Source organism: Lepus europaeus, chromosome 21 (assembly GCF_033115175.1).
Source record: "Lepus europaeus isolate LE1 chromosome 21, mLepTim1.pri, whole genome shotgun sequence".
Taxonomy (NCBI): Eukaryota; Metazoa; Chordata; class Mammalia; order Lagomorpha; family Leporidae; genus Lepus; species Lepus europaeus.
The window spans coordinates 576,855-603,524 of NC_084847.1; the positions used below are offsets into that span (position 1 = coordinate 576,855).

The 26,670-nt window shown below is 68.3% G+C and overlaps 2 protein-coding genes across 2 annotated transcripts in view; one reads left to right on the forward strand and one right to left on the reverse strand.

Moving 5' to 3' along the window:
- Nucleotides 1-14,711, reverse strand: part of LOC133750862 (lipase maturation factor 1-like) — a 37,679-nt gene extending 22,968 nt beyond the window's left edge. The window contains exon 1 of the mRNA XM_062180582.1: nt 14,540-14,711. Within this exon, the coding sequence (XP_062036566.1) occupies nt 14,540-14,711 (172 nt within the window). The remainder of the gene's footprint in view (nt 1-14,539) is intronic.
- Nucleotides 14,712-22,586: 7,875 nt separating this feature from the next.
- Nucleotides 22,587-25,143, forward strand: SOX8 (SRY-box transcription factor 8). Its single transcript, XM_062180759.1, is given in 5 exon segments — nt 22,587-22,972; nt 23,712-23,881; nt 24,367-24,384; nt 24,387-24,431; nt 24,434-25,143. Coding segments are annotated over 5 exon segments (1,296 nt in total). The 3' UTR covers nt 25,111-25,143.
- The last annotated feature ends 1,527 nt before the right edge of the window (nt 25,144-26,670 follow it).

Below are 26,670 nucleotides of genomic sequence, written 5' to 3' on the forward strand. Positions count from 1 at the left end.
GTGAGAGAGAGAGAGACAGAGAGAAAGGGCTTCCTTTGCCGTTGGTTCACCCCCCCAATGGCCGCTGTGGCCGGCGCACCGCGCTGATCCGAAGCCAGGAGCCAGGTGCTTCTCCTGGTCTCCCATGCGGGGGCCATCCTCCACTGCACTCCCGGGCCACAGCAGAGAGCTGGACAGGAAGAGGGGCAACCGGGACAGAATCCGGCGCCCCGACCGGGACTAGAACCCTCCTGCAGGCGGAGGATTAGCCTAGTGAGCCACGGTGCCGGCACCCAGGAACTTTTAAAAGGAAGGCACAAGAGAAACTACAACATACTTTTAACTGAAAGACAATGAGAACTCAGCACAGAAGAGCTGGGGGAGGCGCTGAGGGCAGGTGCCGCAGCTCAGCTGCTGCTGGGACCCCCAACCTCACACGGAGAGTGAGGCCTGGCTGACCCGGCTCCGAGGGAGCGGGTGACCCGAGCTGAGCTCCTGGATGCTGCGGGCACTGGGGGGACAAGTGGACCGAAAATACCCCCTCCCTCTCCCCCTCTCATCACTCTGCCTTTCAGATAAATAAATCTTTAGGGAAAAACAAACCCAAACCAGGCCGTGTGGGATGCTACTGCGGCAGTGTGATTCACTGTCAGCCACTCATGTGGGAAAAGACAAAGATCTCAAACACAGTGAACCTTAGCAAACCAGACAAAAGGCAAACTACACCCCAAACAAGGAAGCAATGTTTTATAAGAGCAGCAATCAATGAAATTGGGAATAGGACAAAGAATAGAGAAAAAGGAGCGAAACCAAATTTTTTTTTTTTTTTAAGGCAGAGAGAGGAGAGAGAGACAGAGATGGGGAGAGAGAGAGCGCACACGCAAGTGAGCTGTCTTCCCTCTGCTGGTTCACGCCCCAAAGGGCTACAAACGGCTGGGACTGGGCCAGGCCAACGCCAGGAGCTTCTTCCGGGTCTCCCACACGGGGGTGGCGGCCCAAGCACTCGGGCCTCCTCCACAGCTTTCCCAGGCATAGTTAGCAGGCAGCTGGATCAGAAGTGGAGCAGCCGGGACTCAAACTGGCACCCACATGGGATGCCGGGGCTGCAGGCTGTGGCTTTAACAACCTCTGCAGCACAGCGCCGGCCCCAAAAGTCGGTTCCTAAGGTCTGTTTCCGTAACAGCCCTCTTGCCTGGCTAGCGGAAAGGAAATGAGGGAGACATCGACCCTGGGCGGGAAAAGAGAACACATGGGAGAGACAGTCGCCAGGACCGCCCGTCTCTCCCGACCCCACAGCACAGAGGGAGCCGTCACAGGACCGCCCGTCTCTCCCGACCCCACGGCACAGAGGGAGCCGTCACAGGACCGCCCGTCTCTCCCGACCCCACGGCACAGAGGGAGCCGTCACAGGACCGCCCGTCTCTCCGACCCCACGGCACAGAGGGAGCCGTCACAGGACCGCCCGTCTCTCCGACCCCACGGCACAGAGGGAGCCGTCACAGGACCGCCCGTCTGTCCCGACCCCACGGCACAGAGGGAGCCGTCACAGGACCGCCCGTCTGTCCCGACCCCACGGCACAGAGGACAAAGCTGTCAGCCACAAGGGACAGGAACGCAGTGCAGCCAACAGCACCCCAAGCACAAGGCTGGGGCAGCACGCACACATCACCGTATCAGGAGACAAGCACACAGGGAAGCCCAGGACTGCAAACCTCAGCCAATGGGGGGCTGTGGGGACCACCGTGGGCACCCACGGCCAGGATCATCCATTCTCTGTGCCCTCCCACACAGTAACGGGAAAGGCACAGGCGGGACACACGGAAACAAGCCCGACTGTATTACCAGGGTCCCCAAAACCAAATGGCAAAAACCCAAGCATGCACCTTTTGGAATTAACGCGTCCATGAGGCTCAACACACGGAAGGCAACTGTGCTCCGATACAGCAGCAAAGAACAAACAGGAGCAGGAACGCTCACAGCTCGTGAGGCCACCCCCGTGTAAGCTAACAGAAGGGGCTGGCACTGTGGCGCAGTGGTTAACGCCCCGGCCCAAAGCACTGACGTCCCATATGGGCGCTGGTTTGAGACCCCACTGTTCCACTTCCGATCCAGCTCTCTGCTGTGGCCTGGGAAAGCAGTGGAAGATGGCCCAGGTCCTTGGGCCCCTGCACCTGGGTGGGAGACTGGGAAGAAGCTCCTGGCTCCTGGCTTCAGATCAGCACAGCTCTGGCCATTGAGGCCATTTGAGTGAACCAGTGGGTGGAAGACCTTTCTCTCTGTCTCTCCCTCTCACTGTCTGTAACTCTACCTCTCAAATAAATAAATAAAAATCTTTAAAAAAAAAAAGCTAACAGAATACCAGAATCTGCATATGGGAAATCACAAGCCGCCCCAGAAAGAAGCCAGGGAGATCTGGATATGCAAGGGGACGCCAAGCCCGTGGCTGGAGGAGTCAGAACTACAAGGGTGCCTCTGGCAACAAGCCAGCGGAGCTCTGCCTCTCAGAGGGACGCCCATGACCTCCGGCCAGCTGGCCCACGCACTCGCCAAGGGCTGCGACAAGGCCGGGGGGACCAGCAGACCCCTGAGGACCCACCTGGAGCAGGTGCAGGGGGTGTGAACAAAGTACCCACTGAATCCGAACACACACCATCTCCACTTAAAACACTGCCAGACCTCCCGCCCACCCTGGAGCCCACTGGGTAAGCTGCCCGGGGGAGTCCACGGGTAAGGTGCCCGGGGGAGCCCACAGCTAAGGTGCCCGGGGGAGCCCACGGGTAAGCTGTCCGGGGAAGCCCACAGGTAAGGTGCCCGGGGGAGCCCACAGCTAAGCTGCCCGGGGGAGCCCACAGCTAAGCTGCCCGGGGGAGCCCACAGGTAAGGTGCCCAGGGGAGCCCACAGCTAAGCTGCCCAGGGGAGCCCACAGCTAAGCTGCCCGGGGGAGCCCACAGGTAAGCTGTCCGGGTGAGCCCACGGGTAAGCTGTCCGGGTGAGCCCACGGGTAAGCTGTCCGGGGGAGCCCACGGGTAAGCTGTCCGGGGGAGCCCACAGCTAAGCTGCCCGGGGGAGCCCACAGGTAAGGTGCCCAGGGGAGCTCACAGGTAAGGTGCCCAGGGGAGCCCACGGGTAAGGTGCCCAGGGGAGCCCACGGGTAAGCTGCCCGGGGGAGCCCACGGGTAAGGTACCCGGGGGAGCCCACGGGTAAGGTGCCCGGGTGAGCCCACGGGTAAGGTGCCCGGGTGAGCCCACGGGTAAGGTGCCCGGGTGAGCCCACGGGTAAGGTGCCCAGGGGAGCCCACGGGTAAGGTGCCCAGGGGAGCCCACGGGTAAGCTGCCCGGGGGAGCCCACGGGTAAGGTGCCCGGGTGAGCCCACGGGTAAGGTGCCCAGGGGAGCCCACGGGTAAGGTGCCCAGGGGAGCCCACGGGTAAGCTGCCCGGGGGAGCCCACGGGTAAGGTGCCTGGGTGAGCCCACGGGTAAGGTGCCCGGGTGAGCCCACAGGTAAGGTGCCCGGGGGAGCCCACGGGTAAGCTGCCCAGGTGAGCCCACGGGTAAGGTGCCCGGGGGAGCCCACGGGTAAGCTGCCCAGGTGAGCCCACGGGTAAGGTGCCCGGGGGAGTCCACGGGTAAGCTATCCGGGTGAGCCCACAGCTAAGCTGCCCGGGTGAGCTCACGGGTAAGGTCCCCCTGGAGCCCACAGGTAAGCTATCTGGGTGAGCCCACAGCTAAGCTGCCCGGGTGAGCCCACGGGTAAGGTGCCCGGGTGAGCCCACAGGTAAGGTGCCCGGGGGAGCCCACAGCTAAGCTATCTGGGTGAGCCCACAGCTAAGCTGCCCAGGTGGCCCCTACACTGTGTTAACAGGATCTGGGTCTTCATTCTCGGGCCTTGGCAGTCCTCTCAGGTCAGACGGCGACACGCTCTACAAACCTCCCGGGTCTGACCCAGACCTAGCACCACCTCAGCCAGGAGACCCAGCCAGCAGGGGGCGCTGACCGAGCACGCCAGACGCCAGCTGTGATGCCCACGTGCCCCAGCAGGTTGGGTACTGATCTAGCACGCCAGACGCCGGCTGTGATGCCCACGTGCCCCAGCAGGGAGGGTACTGACCGAGCACGCCAGACGCCGGCTGTGATGCCCACGTGCCCCAGCAGAGGGCCAGCAGGGGGTACTGACCGAGCACGCCAGAGGCCGGCTGTGATGCCCACGTGCCCCAGCAGGGAGGGTACTGACCGAGCCCGTCAGGTGCCAGCTGCGATGCCCACGCGTCCCAGCAGAGGGCCAGCAGGGAGGGTACTGACCGAGCACATCAGACACCGGCTGTGATGCCCACGTGCCCCAGCAGAGGGCCAGCAGGGGGCGCTGAGCGAGCCCATCAGGTGCCGGCTGTGATGCCCACGTGCCCAAGTAGGGAGGGTACTGACCGAGCCCGTCAGACGCCAGCTGTGATGCCCAAGCGCCCCAGCAGAGGGCCAGCAGGGGGTGCTGAGCGAGCACGCCAGACGCCAGCTGTGATGCCCACGTGCCCCAGCAGGGAGGGTACTGACCGAGCACGCCAGACGCCGGCTGTGATGCCCACGTGCCCCAGCAGAGGGCCAGCAGGGAGGGTACTGGCCGAGCACACCAGAGGCCGGCTGTGATGCCCACGTGCCCCAGCAGGGAGGGTACTGACCAAGCACGCCAGACTCCGGCTGTGATGCCCCTGCGCCCCAGCAGAGGGCCAACAGGGAGGGTACTGGCCGAGCACACCAGATGCCGGCTGCGATGCCCACGCGCCCCAGCAGAGGGCCAGCAGGGAGGGTACTGGCCGAGCACACCAGAGGCCGGCTGTGATGCCCACGTGCCCCAGCAGGGAGGGTACTGACCAAGCACGCCAGACTCCGGCTGTGATGCCCCTGCGCCCCAGCAGAGGGCCAACAGGGAGGGTACTGGCCGAGCACACCAGATGCCGGCTGCGATGCCCACGCGCCCCAGCAGAGGGCCAGCAGGGAGGGTACTGGCCGAGCACACCAGAGGCCGGCTGTGATGCCCACGTGCCCCAGCAGGGAGGGTACTGACCAAGCACGCCAGACTCCGGCTGTGATGCCCCTGCGCCCCAGCAGAGGGCCAACAGGGAGGGTACTGGCCGAGCACACCAGATGCCGGCTGCGATGCCCACGCGCCCCAGCAGAGGGCCAGCAGGGAGGGTACTGGCCGAGCACACCAGAGGCCGGCTGTGATGCCCACGTGCCCCAGCAGGGAGGGTACTGACCAAGCACGCCAGACTCCGGCTGTGATGCCCCTGCGCCCCAGCAGAGGGCCAACAGGGAGGGTACTGGCCGAGCACACCAGATGCCGGCTGCGATGCCCACGCGCCCCAGCAGAGGGCCTGGCCTGGAGTCCCAGCTCTCCTCCACCAGCACCCTGCTCACCACACCCTGGGAGGCAGCAGGGGCGGTTCCCAGGGGAGACCAGGACTGGGTCCCCAGATCCCAGCTTTGCACTGGTCCAACTCTGACACTTGCAGGCATTCTGGGGGTGAACTGGCCAATGGGAGCACACTCTACCTCCCCCCCACAAGGAAATAAAGGTTTAAAAATTCATGTGTGTGTATTTTGCTTCTTCAGGTACCCAGCAAATTTTCTGGGACATTAAAAGCTCACCCGAAACTGTACAGAGAAAAGCAAAGGAGCAGAATCACCACAATGAGTCTGAGGGCCGGCGCTGTGGCACAGCGGGTAGAGCCGCCGCCTGCAGTGCCGCATCTCATACAGGCGCTGGTTCGAGTCCCAGCTGCTCCACTTCTGATCCAGCTCTCTGCTAATGCACCTGGGAGGGCAGTGGAGGGTGGCCCGAGTCCCTGGCCCCTGGCCCCTGCACCCACATGGGAGACCTGGAGGAGGCTCCTGGCTCCTGGCTTTGGAGCATTTCAGCTCCGGCCGTTGCAGCCGACTGGGGAGTGAAGCAACGGATCGAAGATCTCTCTCTCTCTCTCTCTCTCTTCCTGTCTGTAACCCTACCTCTCAAATAAAGAAAAATTTTAATCTTAAAAAAAAAAAAAGGCTGGCACATTGGACTTTCCTAAAATGCAAAACGTCACAAGAAACAGCCACAGGTGAGGAAGACGTGCACACCTCGGCTTCGGTCAGGAATCGGTGCCCAGAACGCTCACGGCCCAGCACGAAGCACACGATCGACCTACGACGTGCACACCTCGGCTTCGGTCAGGAATCCGTGTCCAGAACGCTCACGGCCCGGCACGAAGCACACGATCGACCTACGACGTGCACACCTCGGCTTCGGTCAGGAATCCGTGTCCAGAACGCTCACGGGCCGGCACGAAGCACACGATCGACCTACGACGTGCACACCTCGGCTTCGGTCAGGAATCCGTGTCCAGAACGCTCACGGCCTGGCACGAAGCACACGATCGACCTACGACGTGCACACCTCGGCTTCGGTCAGGAATCCGTGTCCAGAACGCTCACGGCCCGGCACGAAGCACACGATTGACCTACGACGTGCACACCTCGGCTTCGGTCAGGAATCCGTGTCCAGAACGCTCACGGCCCGGCACGAAGCACACGATCGACCTACGACGTGCACACCTCGGCTTCGGTCAGGAATCCATGTCCAGAACGCTCACGGCCCGGCACGAAGCACACGATCGACCTACGACGTGGCAGAACGCCACAGTGCACAGTGCAGGACACCTGAACAGACCCGGAACGGTCGGCTCGCGCAGATACAGGCGCAGGGAAGCAGGCTCGGTGGCACTCTCCCCCAGGGCGACGCCGATGGAGACCCAGCGAGTGCTGGACCCCAGCCCCCAGCACCAGAGGGCCTGGTTCGAGTCCTGGCTCCAGCTCCAGCTCCCTGACCCAGTGCAGCCTGGGAGGCAGCAGTGCCGGCCCCAGGACCTGGGCTCCTGCCACTCACCCGGGAGACCCAGACTGCGTTTCTAGATCCTGCTTCAGGCATCTGTGGCGCGAACCAACCGACAGGGGAGCTGTGTCTCCGTCTTCCAAGTAAGTTAGCAAATAAATAAAAATTAAAAACCACAACAAGGGACCGGCGCTATGGCATAGTGGGCTGAGCTTCTACCTGTGGCGCCAGCATCCCATACAGGCCCCAGTTCAAGTCTACTTCCCATCCAGCTCCCAGCTATGGCCTCGGAAAACAGTGGAAGACGGCCCAAGTGCTTGGGCTCCTGCACCCACATGGGAGACCTGGAAGAAGCTCCTGGCTCCTGGCTTCAGATGGGCCCAACTCTGGCCTTTGCAGCCATTTGGGGAGTGAACCAGCGGATGGAAGATCTCTCTCTCTCTCTCTCTGTCTGCCTCTAAACAAATAAATACATCCTAAAAAAAAAAAAAAAAAGTTTAGGAACATAGCTCTGAGGCAGGCAACTCCTATGTATCAGGAGAAAATGAACGCAGGTTAGTCTCCCTCTACAGTCTGAAGCCAGGGCCGGCATTCGGTACGGCACGTTGAGCTGCTCCTGAGCCACCAGCAAGCTACAGGGCGCCAGCTCCCCTGCCGACCCAGCTCCCTGGGAGACCCAGGAGCTCCTGGCTTTGACCCGGCCCAGCCCCGCTGCTGCAGCCAACCGGGGAGTGAACCAGCAGACAGAAGACCCCTGTATCTGTTTCAAATAAATAAAAAGTAATTCTTAAATGAAAAAACTAAATCCGATCTCTTTCAATGCTGGCACACACAAAGAGCAACTGAGAAGGAGAGAAACTTCAGAGCAACACAGGATCAAGGCTGAGCCGGGCCAGCGGGGAGGGCGCAGGCCCCGCCCCCTGCAGCTGCCCCACGGCCACACCGGACGAGGGCACGGGAGACGCCATCGGGGGGTGGGCGGCAAATGCATCCTTCAACAACCTACAAACAAGACCTGCGTTTCTCTTGCTTCTCTCCCTTTCAAATCAGCTGCTCTCACCTCCTCTGCTGGGGGCTCCACGGCCGGGGCCCCGGACCGGTCTCCACAGGTGCAGCCGAGCCCAGGCTGAGCCTCAGGGGAGGCCTGCGCACCTTCCTAAAGAGCCAGCAGGGCCGGATCCACCCGCGAGCTCACCAGGGAACAGCACCCCCGAGGCGCGTGGGGCAGAGACAGCCGTGCAGCGGGCGCCCCACCCCGTGACCCCGGGGACATGACTGCGCCAACAAACCACACGGATTCACGCCAGAGCCGGCCGGGAGAGCCTTCGAAGTGTGGCTTCCACAGAAAGTGACCCGACTGAGAAGTCCCCCGTTCCCCCACGGACCCCGGAGGAGAGCTCCATGCCTGGGGCCCAGGGGGACCACCTGCTTGTCCATGCAGCTCTACCGGGGCTTTCCCAGGGGGCAGCCCAAGCCTGCCAGGTGAGCCGTTCCCACGTGCAACGGGAGCCGGCTGTCGGCTCTGGTGCCAAGTTGCCAGGAGAGCCCCGTCCAGGAGTGCAGGCACAGCGAGACACGAGGGCAGAGGTGGGACCACGGGGCAGCTGGATTTTTTTTTTTTTTTTTTGGACAGGCGGAGTGGACAGAGAGAGAGACAGAGAGAAAGGTCTTCCTTTTCTGTTGGTTCACCACCCCCACCCCACCCCCCGCAGTGGCCGCTGCAGCCGGCGCACCACAGCTGATCCAAAGCCAGGAGCTTCTCCTGGTCTCCCATGGGGTGCAGGGCCCAAGGACTTGGGCCATCCTCCACTGCCTTCCCGGGCCACAGCAGAGAGCTGGCCTGGAAGAGGGGCAACCAGGACGGAATCCGGTGCCCCAACCGGGACTAGAACCTGGGGTGGGGTGCTGGCGCTGCAGGCAGAGGATTAGCCTAGTGAGCCGCGGCGCCGGCCACCATGGGGCAGCTGGATTCTTAGAGCTCCGCGGAGGAGACTGGGCCACGCGGGAGGCCAGGTCAGGCCCCACAACTGCAGGCCGCGCACGGCACATGCCGAACGGCCCACCCTGGCCACAGCGGTGCCCTCGTGGGCTCCTGGAGGACCTGGCCCCCCCAACGTCTGCACGCAGACCTGGAGGGGAGACGCCGGAAGCAGGGCAGGCCGCACACGCCAGCACCTCCAGCGTGCCCTCCCCTGACCGCACGGCACCGGCTGCAGCGCAGACGCCCCCTGGGCAGGCCTGACCCCGGGGAAACGTCCTTTGGTTCCCTCCAGGCACACGTGCGCGCTGGCTGACCACGCAGGCTGCGTGAGGGGCGGCGCGGCAGCGGGTCCGCACCTGCTTCCCGAGAAGGGCGCCGGGCGCTGCCGGGAGACTCACCGAGGCGGCCATTCTGCCCGTCCGTGGCAGAGCAGTCTCCACGCCGTGCCCGTGGGACACCCGCGGCCTGTACCAGACTGCCTGGGCCTGAGTCCCCGCTCCTCCACTTCCCACCTGGCTGCCAGCTAACACAGACCCGGGAGGCAGCAGGGGCGGCTCAAGGCCCAGGCCCGGCTCCGCCGTGCGAGGCCCAGGTGGAGCTCCTGATGCCTGGCCCAGCTCCGGCTGCTGCAGCGTTCAGGGAGTGAACGCGCAGGTGGAAGCTCGCTCGCTCGCTCGCTCTCCCCCCTCCTCTCAGATAAAAATGTAAGGAGGCAAATGTCAAATGCCGACCAGCTGTAATTAGCTCTCGCTCTCAAGCGGCTTGCCCACACCACCCTCCCGGCTGTCACTCCCAACGCCAGCCAACTCCGTGGTGCAGCAGCCGCCGGCACAAGCCTCGCTCCACAGGCACCCAGAGCAGCTGCAAGGTCCCACGCCTCGCCCACCTCCCGACAAGCCTGGCTTTGCTGGGGGCTGCGGCCCTGGGCCCAGAGGCCGTCGGGGGCGGCTTCCCCAGGGCCAGGAGCTGCCTGCTGAGCAGACTCCAGCCCACTATTCCTCCCCACGCCACGCCTTCCGTCCACCCTCCCTCTTAGAGCCACTGCAGAAGGCAGCTCGGCACTGGGGGCTGAGGTCGAGCTGAGTGAGGGTGCGCCCCGCCTCTCCCTCGGCGTGTTCTGGAAGGCTCCGGGGAGGGGTGCCGTCAGTGCTGAGCTCAGGCTTAGCGAACACGGGGTCACACCCAGTAATGCATGGCCCCCAGAGAGAGGCAGTGACCTGGGGCAGCAAGGGCTTCACAGCCGGGCCGCGCCGTTGCTGCCCCCAACCACCCTGACCCTGAAGGCAGCACCCAGGCACCCACCCCTCTGACCCTGAAGGCAGCACTGGGCACCCAGCCCCTCTGACCCTGAAGGCAGCACCCGGGCACCCACTCCTCTGACCCTGAAGGCAGCACCGGGCACCCACCCCTCTGACCCTGAAGGCAGCACCGGGCACCCAGCCCCTCTGACCCTGAAGGCAGCACTGGGCACCCACCCACCCCTCTGACCCTGAAGGCAGCACTGGGCACCCACCCACCCCTGACCCTGAAGGCAGCACCGGGCACCCAGCCCCTCTGACCCTGAAGGCAGCACCCGGGCACCCACTCCTCTGACCCAGAAGGCAGCACCGGGCACCCAGCCCTTCTGACCCTGAAGGCAGCACCGGGCAGCCACCCACCCCTCTGACCCTGAAGGCAGCACCGGGCACCCACCCACCCCTCTGACCCTGAAGGCAGCACCGGGCACCCACCCACCCCTCTGACCCTGAAGGCAGCACCGGGCACCCAGCCCCTCTGACCCTGAAGGCAGCACCCAGGCACCCACCCCTCTGACCCTGAAGGCAGCACCGGGCACCCACCCCTCTGACCCTGAAGGCAGCACCCGGGCACCCAGCCCCTCTGACCCTGAAGGCAGCACCGGGCCCACCCACCCCTCTGACCCTGAAGGCAGCACCGGGCACCCACCCACCCCTCTGACCCTGAAGGCAGCACCGGGCACCCACCCACCCCTCTGACCCTGAAGGCAGCACCCGGGCACCCACTCCTCTGACCCTGAAGGCAGCACCGGGCACCCACCCACCCCTCTGACCCTGAAGGCAGCACCGGGCACCCAGCACCTCTGACCCTGAAGGCAGCACCCAGGCACCCAGCACCTCTGACCCTGAAGGCAGCACCGGGCACCCAGCCCTTCTGACCCTGAAGGCAGCACCGGGCACCCACCCCTCTGACCCTGAAGGCAGCACCGGGCACCCAGCACCTCTGACCCTGAAGGCAGCACCGGGCAGCCACCCACCCCTCTGACCCTGAAGGCAGCACCGGGCACCCACCCACCCCTCTGACCCTGAAGGCAGCACCGGGCACCCACCCCTCTGACCCTGAAGGCAGCACCGGGCACCCAGCCCCTCTGACCCTGAAGGCAGCACCCGGGCACCCACCCCTCTGACCCTGAAGGCAGCACCGGGCACCCAGCCCCTCTGACCCTGAAGGCAGCACAGGGCACCCACCCCTCTGACCCTGAAGGCAGCACCGGGCACCCACCCCTCTGACCCTGAAGGCAGCACCGGGCACCCACCCCTCTGACCCTGAAGGCAGCACCGGGCCCACCCACCCCTCTGACCCTGAAGGCAGCACCGGGCACCCAGCCCTTCTGACCCTGAAGGCAGCACCGGGCACCCACCCCTCTGCAGCACAAACCCTGTGCCTGGGTCTCACAGCTCCAGCCAGGAGGTCTCGTCACAGAGCCGCTCCTGGGCAGCGCCGTGCGGGGAGGGCGGCCAGTCCACCTGTCCACCTCCCCTCCGGCAGCCTGCCCAGTACCTCTCAGGGCCTGAGCACACGGTGTGTCCAGGTGTGGACATGGCACTTGGGACACTCAGGCCAGTGGGGTGGGGCCTGCAGGGCTCTGCACACCAACCCAGCCGCCAGGTGAACAGCCCAGGGGCCTGGCACACAGCGGCTGCTCCGAGAGCTGGGTCCCCCACGCAGGCAGGCCCGGGACCCGAGCCCGTGGTGACAGGGCCGTCCTTTCCAGCGGCTTGGGCAGTGCCTGTTAAGACCCTGCTTTCTGACAGCCACCATCGGGCGTCCTGGGAACCCGGAACTGTGTGCACTGCGGCGAGAGCCCCTCCCCAGGCCCGCACACTGGGAACATCCCACAGACGTCTAGGGCCGCACAGAACCCACGTCAGCACAGCCGCCAAGCCGGGCACGCAGAGTCCCGGTGCAGGGGGCGGCCGTGCCCCCCATGGGATGTTTCCCTGGTCTCCACCCCGCACGCCCAGTGCCATCTTTGGGGGTGTCTGCAGAGCACGCTCCCCCCGTCCAGCCACAAGCTCTGCGCACAGCCAGCACCCTCCAAGGCGTTCACTGGGCGCTTGGTTCCAGGGAAACCCTGGCTAGGACCGCCAGCGCCAGCCACAGGAAAACAAGGGGCTCGCTATGAGGGAGATGCAGCCAGCCGCCCGCCACGCTCAGCCAGAAAACCACGTCCCGGCAAGACGGGGACGATTCCACCCCAGACACGAGGCAGGGAACGTGAGGGGTCCGGGCCGACCCCCAGACACAAGGCGGGGAAGAAGACGTGGGTCCGGGCCGACCCCCAGGTACGAGGCGGGGAACACGAGGGGTCCGAGCCGACCCCCAGGTACGAGGCGGGGAACACGAGGGGTCCGGGCCGACCCCCAGGTACGAGGCGGTGAAGAAGACGCGGGTCCGGGCCGACCCCCAGGTACGAGGCGGGGAACACGAGGGGTCCGAGCCGACCCCCAGGTACGAGGCGGGGAACGTGAGGGGTCCGGGCCGACCCCCAGGTACGAGGCGGGGAACGCGAGGGGTCCGGGCCGACCCCCAGGTACGAGGCGGGGAACGCGAGGGGTCCGGGCCGACCCCCAGGTACGAGGCGGGGAACGTGAGGGGTCCGGGCCGACCCCCAGGTACGAGGCGGGGAACGCGAGGGGTCCGGGCCCCCAAGGCACCAGGCGGGGAACAAGACGCGGGTCCGGGCCGACCCCCAGGTACGAGGCGGGGAACGCGAGGGGTCCGGGCCGACCCCCAGGTACGAGGCGGGGAACACGAGGGGTCCGAGCCGACCCCCAGGTACAAGGCGGGGAACGCGAGGGATCCGGGCCGACCGAGGGGTCCGGGCAGGCAGCCGCTCTGAGCCCCTGCTCAGCACTCGCTCGCTGCAGCTCCCGTCGAGGTCCGGGAACTGGATGACAGGGAACCGGATGACGATGCCGGCCGTGGGCCGAGCACAGGGAGCGCACGGCCCCGCGGGGGAGAACCCTTCGTGGGAGGCCCATGGGCTCCCCACGGAACCTGCAGAGCGGCTCCCCCTGGCTCCCGGCTGCAGCTCCGCCCGCCCCCAGGGGCCGCCCATCCGCTCGGGAATGCTCCTTGTGGGTCCCCACGCCCACAGCAAAACGCTGGGAGTCAGACGCCGGGCACCCACTAGGGCTGGGGGCGGGCGCCGGCCAGGTCAGCGAGATGGCAGCAGGGGCCACCGGGGCGGCGACGGGATGGACTTGGGGCTGGCTCTCGGCCAGGGGGTCAGGTCCGCAACTGACCAGCCCCTGCGCGACCGCACAGCCGCGCCTGCCCTGCCCCGTCCCCAGCTCGGCCTCCGGGGCGGGGCCGCGCACCAGACTCGTCCACGCGGCAAACGCTCCAGCCCTCCAGCCGCGAGGCCACGGTCGCCCCTCCGAGGCCGGCCCCGACCCGGAGCGCGGAAATGCGGCTGCAGGGGCTGGGGTCACCCGAAAGCCCGAGGCCTCCGGGGAGGGCCCGCGCAGGAAGGGGGGCTCCGGACAGGGGGCGGAGTGCAGGTGTGCGGGTCCTGGGGGCCAGGGCGCAGGTGTGGGGGTCTTGGGGGGCTGGGAAGGGGGCGAGGCGCAGCTGTGGGGGTCCTGGGGGCCGGGCAGAGGCCAGGGCGCAGGTGTGGGGGTCCTGGGGGCCGGGGCGCAGCTGTGGGGGTCCTGGAGGCCGGGCAGGGGCCAGGGCGCAGGTGTGGGGGTCCTGGGGGGCAGGGAAGGGGGCAAGGCGCAGCTGTGGGGGTCCTGGGGGGCGGGGAAGGGGGCGAGGCGCAGCTGTGGGGGTCCTGGGGGGGTGGGGAAGGGGGCGAGGCGCAGCTGTGGGGGTCCTGGGGGTGGGGCGCAGGTGTGGGGGTCCTAGGGGGTGGGGCGCAGCTGTGGGGGTCCTGGGGGCCGGGCAGAGGCCGGGGCGCAGGTGTGGGGGTCCTGGGGGCCGGAGCGCAGGTGTGGGGGTCCTGGGGGCCGGGGCGCAGCTGTAGGGGTCCTGGGGGGCGGTGAAGGGGGCGAGGCGCAGCTGTGGAGGTCCTGGGGGCCGGGCAGAGGCCAGGGCGCAGGTGTGGGGGTCCTGGGGGCCGGGGCGCAGGTGTGGGGGTCCTGGGGGCAGAGCACAGGTGTGGGGGTCCTAGGGGGCGGGGCTCAGGTGAGGGGGTCTTGGGGGCCGGGGCGCAGTTGTGGGGGTCCTGGAGGCCGGGCAGGGGCCGGGGCGCAGGTGTGGGGGTCCGGGGCGCAGCTGTGGGGGTCCTGGGGGCCGGGGCGCAGCTGTGGGGGTCCTAGGGGGCGGGGCGCAGGTGAGGGGGTCCTGGGGGCCGGGCCGCAGCTGTGGGGGTCCTGGGGGCCGGGGCGCAGGTGAGGGGGTCCTGGGGGCCGGGGCGCAGCTGTGGGGGTCCTAGGGGGAGGGGCAGGGGGCGGCCCAGGCTCCCGTCACTCACAGTAAACGAAAGCGAGAGCCCGCAGGAGCACAATCCTGGTCAACCAGAAGGTGCCCTCACGGAGACGGTCCGGGCAGCCCGCGGGGTCGGGCCCCTGCGCGGGTGGCGACCTTGGCTGCGGGTCCGCGTCCCCAGCCTTCCGCCTCCTCAGAGACTCCTCGGGCGCCGCCATTGCTGGGCCTCCAAGACGCATGCGTGGCGAGGGTGGTGCGCGCATGCTCCGCCTCCGCCCGGACGCCACGCCCCTCGGCCGGCCCTGCGCGCTCCGCCCCGCCCCGCCCGACGCCACGCCCCTCGGCCGGCCGGGCGCTGCGCGGAGCCCGCGTCGCGGGGAGGCGCTGTCCCGCGCTGTGCTCTGCGGGCGCGGGGAGCGAGGCCGGGAAAGCGCGCCCGGGGGCCTACCAGCTGCCGCGCGCTGCCCTCGCCTCGGCTGGACAGGGACCGAGGGGGCGCGGCCTGGGATTCGCCCCCGCCCCGCCCCGCGGAGTGCCCAGCGGCGGTCAGGGCTGGACCCAGCCCCGGGGAGCGGGGCCGCCCAGGCGGTGCGCACGCTGGTCAGTGCGGGGGTGGGCTCGGGCTGCCGCAGGACGCCGGACCTGGGAGTCCACGCGAGTGTCGGGGCTGCGCATTAGACTCCGCCTGGGGCCCGCGCTGTGGCCTAGCGGGTAAGGCCGCCTGCGGTGCCAGCATCCCATATGGGCGCCGGTTCGAGTCCCGGCTGCTCCACTTCCCATCCAGCTCTCTGCTGTGGCCTGGGAGTAGAAGATGGCCCAGGTCCTGGGCCCCTGCACCCGCGTGGGAGACCTGGAAGAAGCTCCTGGCTTCGGACGAGCTCAGCTCTGACTGCTGCGGCCATCTGGGGAGTGAACCAGGGATGGAAGACCTCTCTCTCTGTCTCTCCTTCTGTCTCTCCCTCTCTGTCTGTAACTCTGCCTTTTAAATAAATAAATAAATCTTTTAAAACATAAAATAATAAAGACGCTGTCTGCGCATGCTCCTGCGAGGTCCCCAGTGTTGGGTGGACGATGCCCACGCCGGCCAAAACCCAGTGCGCGTCCTTACTGCCTGTGTGGCTGCCATCCTCCCCGCGCCATCATCAGACCTCCACCCCTGCACCGTCACCAGACCCTCACCCCTGCGCCGCCATCAGACCTCCACCCTGCCCTGCGGGCCTTGAGAAGCCTGGCTCCCCGTGTCCACGCAGGACTGGCGGCTGCTGGGCCCTCCCCAGCCCCCAGCCTCTCTCCCATTGCTGGGGGCCCCAGCATAGGTGGGCGTCTCGGGGTGAAGAGGGGCTGCACTGGGGACGGCCCGGGTGTCTGCGTGCCGTTCACTGTCCAGCAAGGCCGCCTGCGCCCAGGCCAGCGCCCTGAGCGTGGTGCCTCTGAGGGCCCCCACCGTGCAGGTGCTGGGCGCTGAGGGCGGGGGAGCCCGGCCGCTGTGCCCGGGCCCTGTCTGGGTGCCAGGGCCGCGCTGGGGCCGCGCAGTGAGGAAGGACAGTGCTGCCGTCAGGTGCGACCCGGGTGCTGCTCCTCAGGTGGGCACAGCCCTCACAAAGGGCCCCTTTGTCCCCGCGTTCCCCGCTGGGCCTGCCTTGTCCTCCCCAGAGCAGGGCACAATGGGGCATTGTGTGGGGCAGAGAGGGCCCCTTGTTCCAGCGCTGCCGGCGCTCCGGGCTCCGGCTGCGGCTCCCTCTCCGGGCTTGCCCAGGGTGGGCGAGACGGGCAGAGGGGTCCGCCAAGCTCGTGTTCTCCCTGCAGGAGGCGCGGGTGCCCACGGCAGAGGTCCCTCCGTCTCGCGTGGCTCAGCCCCTGCCCGTCTCAACCTGGATGTAGTCAGACGTGCCCGGGAGGAACGGGACCTCGGCGCGTGCCGCGGCGTGGGCGAGCCCCAGGGGTGCACGCCAGAGGCGGCTGCTGCTTGTGCAGAGCCGGGCATCCGTGGACCGGGACGGGGAGGGACGGCGAGGGGCACCGGTCTCCCTCCGTGGAGGGAAGTCGTCCTTGATCTGGGCGGGTGGAGGCCAAGGCGCTCAGGCTGGAGTCGGGGGCTGCCGGCCGGCCGGGGTCTCTGAGCTCAGGCCCTGCAGGTCACAGGCATGCTGGGCGCCGCCCTGAGCTGCCCTGAGCTGCCTTCCGCCAACACGGGGACACAGACTCAATGCTCTCGAGCCAAACAGTGGGAGAAAAGTGCGCGGGACACAGGAGAGAGAGGCGGCCGCGGCGCGGCTCGACTTCCCCAGGCTGCCTGGCGCTGGCAAACAAGCGAGAAATGGAGGGCAGTGGAGAGAGCAGGCGGCGCCCCCGGCGCGGCCCCCGGGAGCAGAGCCCACGGCCGCGGGCTGGCTGTACTCCCAGCAGCTGCCGAAGGCTGTGGCGGGGGCTGAGCCCCTGTCAGCGCCTCGCCCAGCTGTCCCCCGGGCACCCCGGCTGGGCAGCCCCGCCGTGTCCCTGTCCTGCAGCTGCAGCCGGCTCTGGCACCCACAGGAACCCAGCTGGGGCCCAAAGCTAATCGTGTACCCTTCATTTACCCCAATTTTTCACGTCCTGACATCTGTTGGGGGGGCGGGCCCCATCGGCGCCATCGTCATTCATCTCTCTAGAGGGGTGCCCAGTTTGGGCTGATTCTGCCCTGACTGTCCAGCGGCCAAAACCCCCAGAGTGAGGCTGGCAGGTGCGGGCGGGCGGCGGGGGGAGCAAGCAGGTGCCGTGCCATTTGCTGGGTGTCCTGGGACCAGCTGTTCCGCTTGGCTTCCACCACCCCTCTGCTGCCCCCTGGGTCTCAGGCACCAGCGCTGCCCCCAGCACCCCAGAGGGAGACGTGGCCTGGGCGGCCCTGCAAACCCTGGGCGGGGTGGAAGGCACAGCCCTCCCGCCCCAGCAGGTACCTTCCCCGCCGAGGAGCCCGAGGGAGGAGACGGCAGGGCTGTGACTGTCCCTTCCCCGGGAACCACACTCTGACCAGCAGCCCCAGGACCGCATGGGCCGGAGGCCGCCACACAGGCAGGAGCGCGGCAGACACGGTCAGGCCCAGCCCACAGGCCGACTCGCCGGATCAGAGTGCCAGTCCGGCCCCCTGATGGCCCGGGAAGGCAGCAGCAGATGGCCAAGTGCTTAGGCCCCTGCACCACGTGGAGACCCACATGGAGCTCCTGGCCCCTGGCTTTGGCCTGAACCAGCCCTGGCTGTAATGGCCATTTGGGGCGGTGAACCAGCGGATGGAGTACCTCTGTCTCTGTAACGCTTTCAAATAAATAAATATTAAAAGGAAAAACCTCTACAAACCCAGATGGAGCCTCAGAAGTGAGGAGACCCAGGCTCAGCCATGGCCAAGGAACGAACGCTGGGGAGCAACTCCCCGGCCTGAGAAACGCAACCGTGGTGCCAGCCAGGCGAGGCGCCTGGGCCGCCCGTCTTCGGGAGCAAGCTCGGTGGAGACGCGCCTGGGCCTTGCCCTACACCACGGATGAACCCTGCTCCCCTCTGCTTGGCCCACGTCCACACCACCACGCTTAGAGAGCGGATCCACGACACGGCAGGCCCCTCCTACAGGCCATGTTCTCCCTGGCCTTTGGCACTACCGGGTCTCTGGGACCTTCCATGGGGACCCAGACAGCTGGGCCGAGCCAGCCCCCTCCCTGCCATTCACCCTCCCCAGGGGGACCTGCAGCAGGAGTCAGCTGGGGGCGCCACTTTGGGTTTGTTTGTTTGGTTTTTTTTTTGAAGATTTATTTATTTATTTAAAAGGCAGAGTTACAGACAGAGAGAGGGAGAGACAGAAAGAGAGAGAGAGAGAGAGAGAGAGAGAGAGGTCTCCCTTCCACAGCAGTCAGAGCTGAGCTTGTCCGAAGCCAGGAGCCAGGAGCTTCCTCCGGGTCTCCCACGTGGGTACAGGGGCCCAAGGACTGGGCCATTCTCCACTGCTTTCCCAGGCCACAGCAGAGAGCTGGATGGGAAGTGGAGCAGCCGGGACTCGAACCAGCGCCCACATGAGATGCCAGCACTGCAGGCGGCGGCTCTACCCCAGGTTAACAGCACCAGCCCCTCCACTTTGGGTTTTACGCTTGGGCGTCTGGGGCAACAGGCCTCTGGAACCTGAGGGTAAAGCTTAGAAGGTGGCACACAGGCCTGGGCGGTCCACGGGGGCTCAGCTGGGCTCAGAGTGAGCGGCCTCGGCGGTGGCCGGCTCCCCGTCGGGCTCCACACCACTTCTAGGGGTGCCGCGAGCACTCGGGAGGGTGGACAGCACAGGTGTGGACTGACAGGTCTGTGGCCATGAGGGCCTGAAACTGGGCTGGAGTCCTTGCACCCGGGGGCCGAGGGCTGGGGCTGGGGCTGGGGCTGGCGTTCGGGTCTGTGGCGTGACGTGGAAGCTTGCGGAGCAAGGCAAAGGGATCGCACCGCGTCCTGTGAGCAGGGGTGGGGCTGACCGCTTCACGGGGCGGGGAAGTCCAGAGGAAGCACCGCTTGACCCTGAGTCCCAACCACTGCGGCCAGGTGCGGCTTCCCCCTGGGAAGTCGGCGCTGGGCCGGGCGGGGCCGGCCGCGGTCCTCACCCCCGCCAGGGGAGGCCGCCTGTGGGACCCCGGGGCCCTGCTCACGTCAGCACCACTCCAGCCCTGAGGGAGAACAGACGATACGGGTGTCCAGCCGGAGGCTTGGGGCCCTGCCCCTCGGTGACCACCCGCCTGTCATGCGGCAGAAATGAGTTCGGGGTCTCCAGTCCCTGGGAGACGCACTGCCCCCACCCCCGAGACCGGCCACGCAGGGCCCCCCAGTGTCAGTGGTCACTCCCAGGCCGTGCGGGGCTCCAGGGAGAGCCAGAGCTGCAGACACGGAGGGGCGGGCCGGAGCCCGCGGTCCCCTGAGCACACAGGGCCCGCAGCACAGCGGCAGCATGGGACGGGTGAAGGCAGCCTGGCTCCTGCCGCGGGGGACTTGGCTCCCGCCGGGCTGGCTGCCCACACCACTGTGTGCGAGAGAGCCAAGCGCAACCCGGCCAGCTCCTCAGCGGGTCTGAGCCCGAGCAAGGAACCGGCTCGGACCCAGACGGCCCGGTCAGTGTTCCCCAGACTGCTGCATTAGGGTCAGGGGACGCTCAGCCCAGAGCCCTGAGGGTCTGCCGCCAGGAGGCTGGACCTCTGAGGGGCACCGAGAGCCCCCGTCTGTCTTTACGGAGCAGCCCACCCCTCTCTGCCCCCAGCCTGCTCTCCGCCAGAGCAGCTGGTAATTAAAAGCGCCAATTAATCTCCGAGGCCGTGCCGGACAGGATGCCAACTGCCTCGCCGGACTGCCCTGAACACGGGGGCTGAGCGAGGCCCAGGCCAGGGCTGTGGACACCCAGCACACACCAGCCCTGGGTCCACGGGCCCAGGCCGACTGTCCGCCAGGGAGAAGGGCAGGACATGGCGCCCGCGTCCTCGGCGGCACGTGGCAGCCCCTCCCACACACACGCACACACGGGCTTCCTCAGTCCTGCCCGGACCTGGACTGGCTGCACCTGAGGCACAGGGGAGCCTGCAGCCCACACCCTCTGCAGGTGCACATGGAGCCTCACAAGGGCCGGGCCGGAAGCTGCGGGTGTCACCTCTGTGCCCCTGGCCCAAGGTCGGCCAGTCGGACGTCTCCCCACGTGGCAAACCCCGTTAGAGCAGCTCCCACGGGACGAGGCTGCCCGAGCTGCAGGCCCCAGGGGCCCTCCGTCCTCGTGTCCCCAGGGCCTGTACACAGGACACGTCCCCAGAGGAGTGCTCCTGCCCCGCTCTCTGTGCACAAGGCTGGACGCTTCCGGTCTCGGCTTCACAGGAGCCCCTGGACCACCCGTCCCTAAGACCCTTCCCTCGGGGCAGGTGGTTCATCAGGGCTCGCGATGCCAAACCCATCCCGGAACCTGCCTCTCGAAAGCCACTCCTGGTGTCCACCCAGGGAGACCGTGCACAGGCGTGTCCCTGGGCCCTCTGGACGGGGCAGGGAGGGGCACCACCCACACGCAGGAGCCCCTCCCCGCCCGCCCTGAGTGGCCTGCACGGGGTGGCCGTGCAGCCCGGGGAGGACCTCCCACCCACCCTGACAGTCCCAGTCTGGGACTGACCTCTCATACTCAGTCTCCTTCCCTCAAGGGTCCCAGCGGTCACTTCCTGTGTTAAGGGTCTCAGAGTGGACACGTGCCCCTGCAGTGGGTAGGGGCAGGAGGAGAGGCGCCCTGCCCGCCCCGTGCACCCGCACGCCCTCAGCAAAGGCCGTGGCCGTGGCCGGGATCTTGGTGGCACCAGGTAAGACGCCGTGTGAGGCCAGTACCCCACACTGGAGCGCAGGTTCGAGTCCTGGCTGCTCGGCTTCCAGTCCAGCTCTCCCGCTCACGCGCCCGGGAAGGCAGGGGGTGACGGCCCAGTGCTTGGGCCCCTGCCATCCACTTGGGAGACCCCGATGGAGTTTCTGGCTTCCAGCTTCAGCATGGCCCAGCCCTGGCTGCTGCAGTCACCTGGGAGTGAAGCCCAGAGGAAGGATCGCTCTCCCCCCCCCCCCACTCCTCCCAACCCCTCCACCATTGTCGGGCCCTGCAGCTCTGACCGAGAACCCAAGGAGCCCATGGACTCCCCCAAGCCTCCGAGGGGCCGCCAAGGCTTGGTCTTCAGCAGCCTCTCCCCCCACCCCCAGTTCATCTGAGAGGGCGCCAGGGGATCAGCCTGGTGGGCAGGGAACAGGGCCTCCCCTTCCCGGCAGCCCCGGGGCCAGGGCCCTCCGCCTTCAGGCCCGGGCTCGGAGCATCCCCAAGAAGGCTGGAGGAGCCCCTCGACCTGGCGCAGACCCTGCTCCCATGCAAGGCTAGGGGCTCACCGCGTCGTCCCGGGAGCCTGCAGGGTGATGTCGGCTTCCAGAGTGGACAACCCGAACGGCCGCACCAGGGCCTCGGCGCTAGGGACGCTGTCTGCCCACCTGTCCCTGCGCGGGCCGCAGGCGTGCAGGGGCAGCGGGCTGGAAACCTGAGGCCGGCGCCAGCTCCAAGCTGGAAAGAGGGTCTGCTGGGGCGGCGGGGGCCGCACCTGATTTGTGGGGACTGCGCGGCGGGGGGGGGGGGGCGGGCGCCCTGGCCTAGGGTCCAGTGGGTCACGGCCGCCGAGGCGGGGATGGCGCAGCTCCGGGTTGGCGCGTCTGTCGCCTACCAACGCGATCGGCGAAATGATCGGCTCTGCCCTTGGGGATGCCGGGCCGGGGGCCAACTAGAGGGGGGCGGCCTCGGGCGGGGACTCGGAGCCGCGGCTCGGCGCTCGCCTCCGGGGAAATGTCCCCTCCACGACCCCGGCTGCCCATCCCGCCCCCTCCCCTTCTCTTCGAGAGCCAGGGCGCAGAAGCCTCCGCCTCCGCCTCCGCCGGACCACCCAGGGACGCCCTGCTCCGGGGCCGGGGGGAGGCCGCGCCCCCACCCCTGGGTCACGCCTGGAAGGCCCCGGGCCCACGCGTCCGGCCACGCCATCCGCTCGGCGGCCCCAGGGATCTGGCAGCCCCGCCCAGCGCCTCCGCTCCCGCCAGCCCGGTGTCGCGCCCCGCCCGGGTGGGCGGCTTGGGGCAGCCAGCTGGGTGCTGGGCGCACTTTACCTGGACGTGCGCGGCCTTGAGACCGTCCCCTGGCCGGGGGCGGAGTGGAGACTCCGGGTCCCGGGCTGGGTGTCGCGGCTCAGACCCAGGGCACACTTCCCGCGAAGGCACCGCGGAGGGGCCTGGGTCTGGCCCCTCCATCCCCCCCAGGGGAGCCCGCCGCCAGAGGCACGTCGGGGCGCGCGGGCCGGGGATGGGGGCGCGCCGGGCCCGCGTGGTGCGGCGCCGGGAGGGGCGCGCGGGGGCGCTGCGGGAGCCGCACCGCGTTCCCGAAGGGCGGAGGGGAGGGGGGCGACCAGGCCCCGCCCCCGGGGAGGGGGCGCGCGCCGGCCAATGGGCGCTGCCGGGGCGGGGCTTCCAGCCGCCGCTTAAAGAAACTTGTTGCGGGTCCCGGCCGGTGGCAGCGGCGGCGGGGCGAGGGCCAGGAGGCGCGGGACTCTGCGGCGCGCCCCATGCTGGACATGAGCGAGGCCCGCGCGCAGCCGCCCCGCAGCCCCATGGCGCACGTGGAGGACTCGGACTCGGACGCGCCGCCGTCGCCCGCCGGCTCCGAGGGGCCGGGCCGGGCGGCGGGCGCGGGCGCGGGCGGCGACGCGGCGGACGAGCGCTTCCCGGCCTGCATCCGCGACGCGGTGTCCCAGGTGCTGCGCGGCTACGACTGGAGCCTGGTGCCGCTGCCGGTGCGCGGCGGGGGCGGCGCGCTCAAGGCCAAGCCGCACGTGAAGCGGCCGATGAACGCCTTCATGGTGTGGGCGCAGGCGGCGCGCCGCAAGCTGGCGGACCAGTACCCGCACCTGCACAACGCGGAGCTCAGCAAGACGCTGGGCAAGCTGTGGCGGTGAGCGCGGGCCCCTCTGCTCCCCCGGGTGGGCCCGCGGGCGGCCTGGGAGAGAGGTCAGGGCGGCGGGCGGCGCGTGTTGTCCCCTCCCGCGAGGCCCTGCGCGTCCAGGACCCCGACCCCTTGGCGGTCCTGCGGGGCAGGCAGGGGAGGAGGTCCCTCCGGGGAGGGAGCTGGCAAGGCGAGTGGAAGGCGTGCGGGGTGCTTCCCGCAGCTGCGCCCCGCCGCGACTCCCTCTGCCCAGCGGGAGGAAGGGGAGGAGGCGGGTGGCGGCAGAGTGCGGGGTGCACGCCCTGGCGCGCGGGTCCGGCGGCTCCTCGCGCAGAAGGGCGCACCGCACAGGCCCGCACTCGGCCCGGAGCGCCCGCCGTGGGCTCGGAGCTCTGGTTCTCGCCGGGCGCCACAAGCCGTCGGGGTGTCTGCCAGGGAGTCTGGCGGCCTGGGGCCGGGGGGCGGCGAGCAGCAGCTGCCTGCCCGGTCCGGCGCCGTTCCCAGGAAGCCCCGCTTTGTCCACAGTGCACGGCTCGGTCTGTCCTGCCCCTCCCCCGCCCGCCTTAGAAAGCCCCGCAGGGAGGGAGCGAACTCCAGCCTGGAGAGGGGGGAAGTAGAAGCGGGAAGATGGAGAGGCTGGGGTCAGGTTCCCGGTGACCAGGACCGGCGGCAGAGCCGGCTGTGCTCCGGGAGGGGGCCGGGGCCCTGTCGGGATGGTGGCCGCCCCCACCCAGCCGCGTCTCCGCAGCTTGCTGAGCGAGAGCGAGAAGCGCCCGTTCGTGGAGGAGGCCGAGCGGCTGCGCCTGCAGCACAAGAAGGACCACCCCGACTACAAGTACCAGCCCCGGCGCAGGAAGAGCCAGAAGCCCGGCCAGGGCGACGCCGACGCCAGCGCCGTGTACAAGGCCGACCACACAGGTGGGCTCGGGACCCCCAGCGTGGGAGGGCCCTGTGGACGGGCCAGCTCAGCCCAGCGGCTTGGCCCCGTGGACCCAGGAGGACCCCGGGCCCATGCGCAGGGGTGGGGGCGGCCTGCTTGGCCTGGCGCCCGTCAGAGCCTCAGTCAGGCCGCGGGGCTGGGGTCCCGGGGTCCCGGCCGGCTGAGCAGCGCCTGCTGGGCTCTCCCTGTGGCCGCGGGCCGGAGCCCAGGGGGCCTGCAGGCACCACATTACGGGAGTGCTGGCTGTGCCGGGCCTGGCCCGCCAGCCTCCCCCCAGCCGTGTCTGCAGGGAGGGGCCCAGGTCTTCCCGCTGCACGGCGCCTAGCGGAATTCTCGGTGAGGTCTGGGCCTGGCTTTGCTGGAATTTCTGGGACACAAAAAGCCGTTGATTCCTACCTGCGGCGCCAGCCCCGCCCCGCCCCCCACAGAAGGGCATTCATGCCTCCATGTGCTCGCTCCTCAGGGCAGACCCACGGGCCACCCACCCGCCCACCACCCCCAAGGCCGACCTGCCGCTGGCCGGCGGAGGGGCCGGCAGGAGCTGAAGCTGGAAGGGCGCCGCCTGGTGGACAGTGGGCGGCAGAACATCGACTTCAGCAACGTGGACATCTCGGAGCTGAGCAGCGAGGTCATGGGCAACATGGACACTTTCGACGTCCACGAGTTTGACCAGTACCTGCCCCTCAACGGCCACTCGGCTGTGCCCGCGGAGCCTGGCCAGGCCAGCGCCAGCGCCTACGGGGGCGCCTCCTACTCGCACTCGGGGGCGGCCAGCGTGGGCGCGTCCCCTGTGTGGGCCCCCAAGGGAGCCCCGTCCGTCTCCGCCTCGCCCCCCGAGGCCGGCCCGCCTCGGCCGCACATCAAGACGGAGCAGCTGAGCCCCAGCCACTACAGCGACCAGCCGCACGGCTCGCCCAGCCGCGCCGACTACGGCTCCTACGGCACGCAGGCCAGCGGCCCCGCGGCTTCGCCCGTGGCCGCCGCTGGCTCCTTTGCCAGCGCGCAGTGTGACTACACCGACCTGCAGGCCTCCGGCTACTACAGCCCGTACCCCGGCTACCCGTCCAGCCTCTACCAGTACCCCTACTTCCACTCGTCCCGGCGGTCCTATGCCTCCCCGCTGCTCAACGCGCTGTCCGTGCCACCGGCACACAGCCCCGCCAGTAACTGGGACCAGCCCGTGTACACCACCCTGACCAGGCCCTGAGCCCAGCAAGTGCCTGCCAGGGTGTGCCGGAAGCGGGGCCCTGCCGCCGGAGGCCCCGCGGCCAGACTCCTGCCAGGGGACAGAGCGCCCCGGGGGGCGGTTCCCGAACAAAGGAGGGCCGCTCGGGCCCTGCCTGCGGGACCCCAGCGCCTGGGTTTGCCTCCACCACAGTACCAGGGACAGGCGGCCCGAGGTCTCCGGCCGGGGCAGCCGGCGGCCCACACGCCAGTCAGAGCTCCTCCAAGCAAGGTGTGGCCGCGATCGGCGCTTCTCTGTTGCTTCTGTCCTCGGGTCGTCTCTTAAAGCTCAGCCGTGTCTGTTTGGCCAGCTGTTGAAGATGCGTTGTGTCCTGCATCGTTTTATCCCTAACCAGTGGAGTAAACTGTGGAGTAGCACTGGGGCAGAGTGAAACGGGGCGGGGGGAGGGGGCGGCTCCCCTGGAGAGGCAGAGGCAGGCGGCCGGGGGCGGCAGGGAGGCCCCGGCCCGTGCCAAGTGGTGGAAGCCGGGATTCCCCGGGGAGGGGCGGCTGCCCCACCTCCCCACCCCGGAGCCAGCCACGCCCCTTCCCTCACAGCAACCTGTGCCTTTGGAACTTTGTCCGTCTCCGTGCGCCTGAGGGGTCGCTGCTTTTACTTTTTCTACTTCCTACCGTTTTCTAGAGGAAAACACGATTTTGCCCCGTGCCCTGGGCGGGCAGGGAGCAGAGCCCCTGTGCCCGCACCGGCCGCCGCGGCAGCCTGCAGACTCCGGCTGCCCTCGCCTGCTGCGTCCCGCGACGTTCTGACCGCGCCCCGCTAACTTTTGTACAGACTGATTTGATAAAATTAAAAACGGCTTTTTATCTACGCTGGCCTCATCTCCTGTGTTGCTTCCCCAAACCCCAGGAGGCCAGGCTGCAGGAGGGTCAGGCTCCGCCCCGGGGTCCAGCCCTGCCCCTCTCCAGGGAAGTGAGGATCACCCCCGGGCTGTGCCTCGTGGGGGATGGGCACGGCCCCCCATAGCCCTCAGCCAGCCGAACAGCAGCCTCTGGGGCGCACGGGGGCTCTCCACGGGCAGCGCAGGCCAGATTTGGTGCTTCCCCCGACAGGGTCCCAGGGCCGACTGGGCGGCTGGGCCGTGTGCTGGGCCGGCCTGGGACGGATGAAGGCCACCCCGCCGGTCCTGGCAGAATCGCCCAGTCGGAGGGAGGTTGGTGGGGAGGGAGGTTGGGAGGGGGCAGCCGTGTGTCCGTGCCTGCCAAGAGCTGCCTGGGTGGGGGCGGGGCTTCTGACAGCCAGGTTCATGGGCCCCTGCTGCCAGCGTCCAGACCAGCGCTGGCTGGGTCCCTCAGGGCTCAGGCGTGGCCCCAGCCACGGCATCCGCAGGTCCTCAAGGCCTGGGGGGCTCTGCTGGTCAGGCCTGGACTTGGCCGGGGCTCCCTGGTGTTAACCCCTGGGGCCTGGTTGGGCTGAGTCGCCTGTGATCTTCCAGCATCTGAGTTGGACAAACAGGAGCCGTGGGGACCTCTGTCCCTCCCCTCCGTGGTCCTGGTCAGACAACCTGGTGGCCTCCACGCTGAA